This window comes from Dipteris shenzhenensis, chromosome 29 (genome assembly GCF_047967505.1).
Source record: "Dipteris shenzhenensis isolate YYH24624 ecotype China chromosome 29, Dip_SZ_1.0, whole genome shotgun sequence".
Lineage (NCBI taxonomy): Eukaryota > Viridiplantae > Streptophyta > Polypodiopsida > Gleicheniales > Dipteridaceae > Dipteris > Dipteris shenzhenensis.
Window position 1 is genome coordinate 15625617 of NC_141624.1, and position 9208 is coordinate 15634824.

The 9208-nt window shown below is 44.5% G+C and overlaps 1 protein-coding gene across 2 annotated transcripts; it reads left to right on the top strand.

Moving 5' to 3' along the window:
- The first annotated feature begins 1076 nt into the window (after nt 1–1076).
- Nucleotides 1077–6362, top strand: LOC147882488 (uncharacterized). Of its 2 annotated transcripts, none has more exons than XM_087400749.1 (2): nt 1077–2320; nt 5898–6362. In XM_087400749.1, the coding sequence occupies exons 1-2, from the start codon at nt 1101–1103 to the stop codon at nt 5917–5919; spliced, it is 1242 nt and encodes a 413-aa protein (XP_087256875.1). In that variant the 5' UTR covers nt 1077–1100; the 3' UTR covers nt 5920–6362. The 2 variants fall into 2 exon arrangements, with proteins under 2 accessions (XP_087256875.1, XP_087256876.1); XM_087400750.1 differs by lacking the exon at nt 5898–6362 and adding an exon at nt 2489–2748.
- The last annotated feature ends 2846 nt before the right edge of the window (nt 6363–9208 follow it).

A 9208-nucleotide genomic window follows, 5' to 3' on the forward strand; every position in this document is an offset into this window, starting at 1 on the left:
TTAATGGATACAGTATACAACCCACCAAAACCTCCATAGGCTCGTATTTTGTTCTTTTTGCATGTCGCCCATAAACATTTCCTTATCAACAATCAAGCCAATTTGCAGATCCTGGAGTATACGATTCTTCTCCTCCCCTTTGTGCTGCCCCTCCCATTCCCTGCTCACCTGAGCTTCCTCCCCCCCTCCTTCTTCACAATCCTTCTCTTCCTTGTGTTGCCTCATTTGTAGGTGTTTTACCCCCTCTCTAGTGCCGCTGCTAGTCGGTGAGCTACTTGGAGCAGCTTGTGCTTCTTGCAACACCTCAAGAGCCCCTCTAGCTAGCTGTGTTGCTTAGAGAGAATCCTTGAAGGTTTGTTGCAGGTACCAACACCCCTTTAGCTAGGTGAGGCAATTTGTATTGCTCATGGCACCATTCCTATTGGGTGCAATAGTAATTGGAGCTATGGGTGTCTATTTCGAGCCCTCCTGTGAGCTCTTCTTTTGCTTGGCTTGAAGCTTCTCCTCGACACCAGTAGTGGGTTTGACTCTCTTCAAGGAGTGTTCAGGATCCCATGCCCTAGCAATTTTTCTCAGGTTTGAGTTTGGAGTAATTTCTTTGGCTTTCCGCAGTGTACTTAGGGGTTCCACTCTTAGATTCAGGTCATGGATGGACATGGTAGTGTGTATACATCGCAGGACACTTTTTGCATATCTCTTCCTTCCTCCCCCACTAGGTTTAGTTTGGGCGCGGGACGGCGGTGTGTAACTAGCTTGAATTCATTTGAATAAAACTCTTAGAGTCAGTGCACATGTTAAGAAAATGCGTAGTTGGAGTGATGGAGCCAATTCATTCACACGCTGTAATAACGAAATCCCTTCAATGCATTTAATGGAGCTTTGCAGTATGTGTAGAGAGCTCTGTGTATGAGAGGAGGCCATTTTCCATTGGATTGCCCATCCATTTCGGAGCGTTGAAGGTGTCTTTAGCCCAGTGGTAAGGCCAGACGCCACTCTCCGAATGAAAGCAAGTGGATGGAGTAGATACTAGTAACTAGAAAGCCGATGTGAGGTGTGGATATATGAAGGGAAAAGAGGGAGGGAAAGGAGGAGACGAGGAGATGTATGCACTAGTAGTGAGGAGGGCAACCAACAACAAGAGCAACTACTACACCACAGTTGCTCGGGGGAGGAGCTCGTCCCCCTCCATCACCAACGCCCCTCCTCCTCTTCCCAACCCCATCCCCCCTCCCCTCCTCCATCGCCTCTCCCTCCTCGGCCTCTCCGACCCCCCCTCCCTTTCCATCCTCTCCTCCCTCCCTTCCTTCCCCCCTGACCTCCCTGATAAGCTCCACCTCCTCTTGTCCTCAGGCTCTTCCCCCGCTCGCCTCCAGCGCCTCCTCTCCCGCCCTGGCTTCTCCCACTTCTCCTCCGCTCCCTTGCGTGACTTCGCTGCCAAACTCCACCTCCTCGGCCCCTCTCTCGTCACCCAATGGCCTAGCCTCCTCCAACTCGCCACCACCAACCTTCGTCAAAAGGTTGATTTCTTTGCTGAATATGGCCTGCATGTACCCAAGATTGGGGGTGGGAGCTTGGGACTGGCCTTCACTGCGAAGCTGGAGACGCTCGAGCGCCGGATTGGTTACCTGAAGTCTGTAGGGTTAAGTGCGACAGACATATGCAAGATGCTCAGGAGCCACCCTAACCTACTGTGCACCGACACGGTAAAAGTTGTAGATTTTCTCGAGAATGAGAGGGGAATTTCCAGGGAAGCAGTTCTCAAGCTTATTGTGAGGCGTCCGGGTTTGGCTGCCTCGTCCACAGACAAACTGGCTAAGAGCTTGGAACTGTTAGCAAAAATGGGCGGTAACCCAGATTCCCCTTACATGTATGCTATCTTATCCCAAACTTGCTGCTGGAAACTGGACGTTGTGAAAGCGCGATTTGAGTGGCTAGCATCCCGGGGGTTTTCCCAAGAAGAGGTTATGAGGATGGTCGAAACGACTCCTACCATACTTTCTTGTCGACAGGAAAACCTTGGAGAGAAAATTGACTACCTGCTCAACGTGTTGAATCGCGACATTAAAGAGGCCGTCCGCTTTCCCGGTTTCTTAATCATGAGCCTCGAGCAACGTATCAAGCCTAGATTGGCCGTCGTGGCCCAGTTGGAAGAAAGGGGTCTGTTGACTTGTAGCGGTGGTAGCTACGGTTTGTCTTCTGTACTAGGTTGTTCAAACATCGTTTTTCAAAAACGATTCGCGGACAAGCTCCAAGGTGGAGTCCCAGTAAAATTGGGATCTCGTGGTCCTAAACAACATTCCATGTTACACGCTCGCATGAAGTAAGTGTCCCTGTTTTCTCTTTGCCTTCTTAACTTCGGGACTTCAGATAGGGTGCATACCTATGAGTACGACTCCTATTATTTTAAATGACTTAGCTGTGTTATGTCTATTTCTAGGTTTAGAAATAGTAATTTCCTGATACTGTGACAATTCTTTCTATTTTTCAGGGGATCTGTCTTTTTAATTTAATTTTTGCTTTGAACTATACGTTTGTGAGGGACGAAAATGAATTCTTCTTGTCACCAGTTGTAATTAGCCATCATCCCTTCACCTTTGGAGTCTTGGGAGAAATTTAAAAGTGAGGATTTTGTAGAATGGTTCACACCCGTTGCACCAACGGTGTCGAGGGGATGCCGTAATAGCTAGTGCCTTGTATATGCATGATGCTTTCTTAATCTTTTGGGTGACCACTGGCCTTCCCATTATGATGGGAATCGAATGAGTTTGGATACTTTTAACACTTTGGGTCACTAATAGATGCACTCAATGTCCCTAGATCTATCTATCCATCTGACTACGATATGTGCTTTTTAGCAAACTTTAATCTTTTCACTTATGAATTTGAGTTTATGCAACGTCTTATTTCTATCAATACCTGCCTTATCATTTTACATAAGCTTAGCCAAGTTAGGCGTTTTATAGATGATTTATTTGTACCAGATGCTCCTAACTTTCAAGCCTTTATGTACAAAGACGCTTGTGCTTTTGGAGAAGGAACCTATCCTCGTGACTCTTGAGAGTAGACTTTCTCAATCTACCATAGGAGTAGAGGTGTGTTGCAAGCATGTGTTTTCACTATGGTCTACACCCACTGTTGCGTGTTGATGACGTAAGTGGGGATGTCATTCTAGCTAGTCCGATCGATGCATGATGGGGTTGTTGGAAAGGTCACCTCTCCATCTGTGAGCCCCCATATGAGGAGAGCATGGGGGAGGGAGACCTAGGGAATTGGCCAGAGAAAAGAGTGAAGAAAAGGGGCTGCCACATGGACAGCATGATGGCTGTCATGTGGGCAGCACACGGCAAAGGGCAGAGGCTGCCACATGGGCAGCTCACAGGCTGACATGTGGGCAGCTGTCAGAGGACTGGCAGAGGTGCACAGGTGGCAGCATGAGCAGGGCAAATAGGCGCCTGCATGGGAGACCTGGAGCAGCAGCGCATGGGTCTGCAATAGGCGTAGACAAGGACAAAGGCAGCAGCCCCAAAGGGCCTGGCAAAGGCCCTTATATAGGGCTGGTTGGACCAGCCAACCAAGTTGGCCAGCAAGCAGACTAGTCGGCCAGGATGAGGCTGGCTGGTCGGTTTTTTGACAGGGACAAAGGCAGCAGCCCAAAAGGGCCTGTCAAAGGCCCTTATATAGGGCTGGTTGGACCAGCCAACCAAGTCGGCCAGCAAGCAGACTAGTTGGCCAGGATGAGGCTGGCTGGTCAGTTTTTTGACAGCCCTGGTGGGGGTATAAAAGGAGTTCCTGCAGGCCCTCATATCTCATCTTTTGGAGCAGCACTTCAGGGAGCAGGAAGGAGCAGCAGAGCAGCATGAGTTGGGCCTATGATCAGGAGGTGAAGTGGGCTGAGGAGCTGCAGACTTAGCTCACAGAGGGCTGCCTACCTAGGTTGACACGCAGGGCAGCAAGGTGGAGAAGAACATTTTGGACAGAGTCTACTACGCTCAGGTAGAGCATGCGGAGTCATGGTTTTAGAAGAGACTAGCAGATAGAGAAGATCAGAGGACCACATCATTGGTGGGACTCTGAATCTCTCTCTTTTGTCCATAGTTTTGGACGGAAATATATTGTTTTGGTGGATTCTATATCTGGCTATGTCTACTGTCTATTTCCTGATCTGCACATCTATGGGATGCACATTAAGTAAAGAAGTTTGTGATTCCACAGCCCCCACACACTGTGAGATCTCGGGCTATTCTATCAGTCTTCCGTTGTGCGTACCCTTTGTTGGTCGATTTTTAATAGGGGTTTATGGTTTTTAACCTTATGAGTGACTAGAGGATGAGTTTGTACATGTTCTTGGATTCATCTAGATATATATAGATGCATAATTTTGGAAATCCAAGGCATCTTAATATCCTTGAATGTTCACCCTACAATATGTATTATGATATCCCAAACTTTTATCACTGTCGCTGTCCTTTGCTAGAGAGACCGCATATTTATGGACACTTCGACTCTCAGGCAACTTGGAGTTCAATCATCGACCATAATCCTTACTTTTTACCCTTTGTTATTTCCATGCATCTTGGGTAAATCACGAGGACATAAAAGTAAGCAGCCACATTGTCGATGATACGCAACACATGGGTACTATCCTTGTGATAAACTACTACTTCAGTTTACTTTTTAGTATCTCGAAGCGGTAATGCACAAGTCCTTGTACCTTTTTTATTTCTAGGGTAGGTTCAAGTAGAATGATCTTTAACTAAACATCTAAAGAGAATTATTTTTTGCTTAGTCTTTTCATAGCTCTCTCTTTTCAAAAGATGATATTTTTGTGTTTGGAGTTCCTCGGGTTGTGCATGGAAAACCTCTTTTTAAATTGCACCTTTTAAATTGGGAAATTTATTGAATCTCATGACAAAAGTAGCTCGTTCTGTGGTTCCAATTCTAGAACTCCTCGTCGTATCATCATATATTTGGGCATACTTGATAGCTTTCTCAAACGTTTTGGAAGAATTTCTTCTCACCTCAACCTTATAGTTGTCTTTCAACCTCTCACAATATTTCTTATTTCTTGGAGTTGATCAATCAATTTAAAGGATTGTCTCCCTACAATTGGTTATGTATATGGCTAAAGTATTTTTATCTATATTATGATTAGCCCAAGCTTCCCATGTCCTTCCTAATTCATTTTCACTTAAATTTTTTTAAAGAAGAGCTTGTTTGAACTTAGTTCACTACTTCGAATTTTATCAACTTCTCTAAGACTCATCCACCATTTATACGCTTTATTTCGAAGGGAAAGATTGGCTTTCACCTCTAGATTTTTAGAAAGAGTATTTTAATTTTATAAGTCTTGTTATTTTTGTAAGAATGTGTTATAATTCTTGTTTCTTTCTTTTTTTGCCTTGTTATAAAGTGGTGGCGTTAAGTTCTTTAAAATATATGAGGTTTTTCTAAGGCGAGGGTTAGATCCTCAAATTGATCTTGAGGAGATGATGATTTTACAAGAGGAGTTATTTGAGAATCAGATAACCAAAGAGATGACTTCGATCAGAGTTTTTAATGAGTCATTAATAGGCTGCAAGGAGTTTTTGATATTTCTTGTTGTGTATATTCTTTTATTTGTAGTCGTGTTGATTATGGTAAAATATACCATAGAATTGCATGAGACACAAGGGAGTTCTAGTGGATGCTTTGTGTGGTGTAGTTGGGGTTGCCTAACCAACTTTGCCATGCTAGATGGTCCGTATTGTGGGTGATTCCATGTTAATAATGATGTTACTATTGTTATTGGTGTTGTGTTTGATTATTGTACTTTGAGCGTAATTACATTGGGATTGATTGATTTGGTAATTCGTTGAATTGATTGTTAACAAGTAATGCAATTGGCGGCTTGAGTACAGGTGGTGCAAGGATAAGGTTTGAAGTAGTGGGAGGACATTGATTGAGGTGTCACACGACACATACTATATGGCAATGGGTCAATTTTTCATTTCCTTGACATTGTAAACTTTGGGCAATATTTTTGTCAGAGGACAAATGATTTTTGGATAAATCAAGCCCAAAGAGGCTATGTAAACAGCATCCCTTATTTTGGAAGAGAGGGGGATAACTTTGGCTCTTTTAGGAAATATTATAAATTTTGTAGATGAGGAAGCATGAGCCACTCATCTACGGGGGAGGATTGTACATGGTTGGTTGTCGTTTTCTCTTTGTGATTTGGTTAGTTTCTTCAACTTATTTAGTGGTGCTTTGTGTATATTTGAAATTACCTTTTTGGTTTTAGTCGTATGAGCGATATCTTTCAAACTTTAGAGTTTTGAAGCTCTCAAAAGGTGATTATCAATACCATTATGATATTTTGAGGATTTTAGAGGACTCTTATGGTAAATTAATGTCATGAATGGGTCACATATGTTGGAGTAAAGGCACATTGCCACCCTTTTATTAAAGTTATGACACCTATGACTGTCTTAAGACAGTCATAGTGTGAAAACCTAATTCTAATAAAACCTAATGAGTTTGTGGTGTGGCTCATCACTTCACACCCGCACATTTGGTCTCTCTCTCTCACTCTCTCCTCCTTTGCTCTTCTCCCTGCTTACTCTCCTCTCAACTGGTATCAGAGCCAGCCTTACTCCCTTCCAGCCCCACTCTCCTCTCTACCCTTCCCCTTGCCTCTTGGGCTTCGTGCCCTTAGCATTGCACAGGGCAGTTGCCAGTGTGCATCGCGGGCCAGTAGGACAGCAGCGTAGGCAGCTGCAGCAGGGCGACGCGGGACATCTACAGCAGGGCGGGGCATCGCGCGGTCGAGGGCAGCGTCGAGCAGCGCACGTGTGAGCAGATCTGTGCATCGCGCGTCGCGTCGTACAGCTGTACGGATGTACGGACGTTCGTACATCCGTACGGACACCGTACTTTTTTTCTTCGTCTGGTACCTTCGACCGTCGTACGGACACGTGTCGGTCGTACAGCAGTACAGACAGTCGTCTGCAACAGTACGGATCGCCGTACGAACTGTGCAGGGAGTTGCTTCCGAATTTTTGCATCAGGGAGGTGCATTTTTTGGTTTGGATCTGTGTCAGAGGAGTGCATTTCGAACTCTTTCCTTGGATCTGTACCCTGCTCAGGTACAGTGAGGAGATCTGGGTCTTACCCGAGGTGCATTGCATTGCATGAAGTACAGCAAGTACTTTTTCAGTTATTTTCTTTCTTCGTGGAGGACTTGTGCACAGATATCGGGATTTATGCATCTGACAGAGGATATATGCTTTTACTGGGTTTGAATCTCAGTTTACAAGTGAGCAGATCATAGGGCTTTTACCTGGCAGTTGATGCTTTGTATGCCTTGAGGTAGTGTGGTGCCAGAGTGCACACATTTGTCTCGATTTTCGCAGTGTGGAGGTGACATTTTCTTGCAGGTCACATTTCTTGTGCAACACTCAGAGAACCTCAGTTGAGCCACGCTTGGCCAAGGCGCATCGAGTTTACTCGGTCCCTAACTGTCCATCGTTGACAGTGCTCAAACGGTTCCTTATTGAGTGTTTGTACGTTGGGATCTGTGTATGTCATTTCTACACAGGGCAGTATATGCATTACACTATTAGTTGATTTTGTCAGAAAGATTTTCACATTGTATGCTATCTCAGTGTTGAGGTGTTCTTCACTTGGTTCAGGTGTCAGATCAAGGGGCTTTTTCCCAGATTTTGTTTGAGAGCACTTGGGTTACTGACAGAGATCTTCAGATGCATTTTATCCCCTTGGCAGAAGGGTGATTGCTTGGGATTTATCCCATTTTCTGTTGCAGGTTTTGTGACAGGCTGAAGTGTCTGATTTTTTTTTGGTGTATGCCAAGTGGTTTATGCATATTAAATCAGTGCAGTACCTCATCTAAGGTGGGAGAAGTGATCAGGTCAGCAGTGTTTGTGCTTTGTCAGCTGATGATGCACTGTTAAAGCACTTGTGGAGCAACTGCAGCATTATGAAATTACTGTTCTTTCTTGAGAAATCAGAATTTTATGCCTATTTGAGCACGGTACAGTGTGTCAGAAGGTACAGTAACTGGAGGAAATTTACTGTTTTGCTGCAGATTCTCTTGACAGTAAAAAATCAGCACTATTGTGAGTGCTCCTGACTCTTTATAGAGCAAGTTTTTTCTGAGAAATCAGAACTTTATTAAGTCATTTTTGACTTACAGGGAGACAGGAACTTTCCTTATCTGATATGGCATCAGGGGGAAGTGAATCTTCAATTCTGAACATAAAGAAATTGGAAGGAGCACACAACTATGCATTATGGGCAGAACAATGTTTGAATGTACTTCTGTTAAAGAAGATTTCTAAGCCCATAAGGCTGAAGGGTGTCAAGCCATCTGACATGGCAGCTGATGACTGGGAGGAGCTTGATTTGTCCGCAAGGGCAGCTATCATGCTTACTATTTCTGATACCCTTTTGTTCAATGTTCAGGCTGAAAAGACCTCTTATGGTCTATGGCACAGACTAGAAGAATTGTATGCCCAAAAGAGTTCAGCCAGTAAGGTTTATTGGTTGAAGAAGCTGGTTGATCTTCGCATGAAGGAAGGTACACCTATGACCTCACACTTGAGTGAGTTCAATGCCATCTTTACACAGCTTATTGCATAGGGACTGAACCTTGATGAGGAGTTCAAGGCTACTTTCTTGTTGTGTACCCTCCCTGAGAGTTGGGACACTTTCAAGACCACCCTGTCAAATTCAAATGTCATTCTTATGTATGCTGATGTGGAGAGCTCTCTCCTTATGGAGGAGATGAGCAGGAAAAATAATGTGGGCAGCAAGTCTTCAAATGCTTTGCAGGTACAGGATAGAGGCAGGACTCAGCAGAAGGGGAGATCTGCTAGTAAGTCCAAATCCCGCAGTCAGTCCCGTGGCAAAAAGGATATTGAATGCTTTTATTGTGGCAAGAAGGGACATGTGAAGTCTAAGTGCTTCAAGTTTATACGGGATCAGAAAGCCAAGAAGGCTGAGGCAAAGGATGCAGGCAGTGGAAGCAAAGGCAAAGGCAAGGCCAAGGTAGATGACTTGGATGCAGTGAATGTTGCAGCAGAAGACAGTGAAAGTGACAGGCGTGATGTTTTATGCTCTTATGTTGTAATTGCACATACATTGGTTATTGATGGCCATGACATGCACACGTGGCTCTTGGATTCAGGTGCTTCTTTTCATGTTACTCCTC

What these genes read in the sequence shown, in the direction of transcription:
- LOC147882488 (XM_087400749.1), top strand. Translation starts at nt 1,101, where the DNA reads ATGTATGCACTAGTAGTGAGGAGGGCAACCAACAACAAGAGCAACTAC. An exon ending in ATGTTACACGCTCGCATGAA is followed by an intron (nt 2,321 to 5,897) that starts GTAAGTGTCCCT and finishes GCTTGAGTACAG; the next exon opens with GTGGTGCAAGGATAAGGTTT.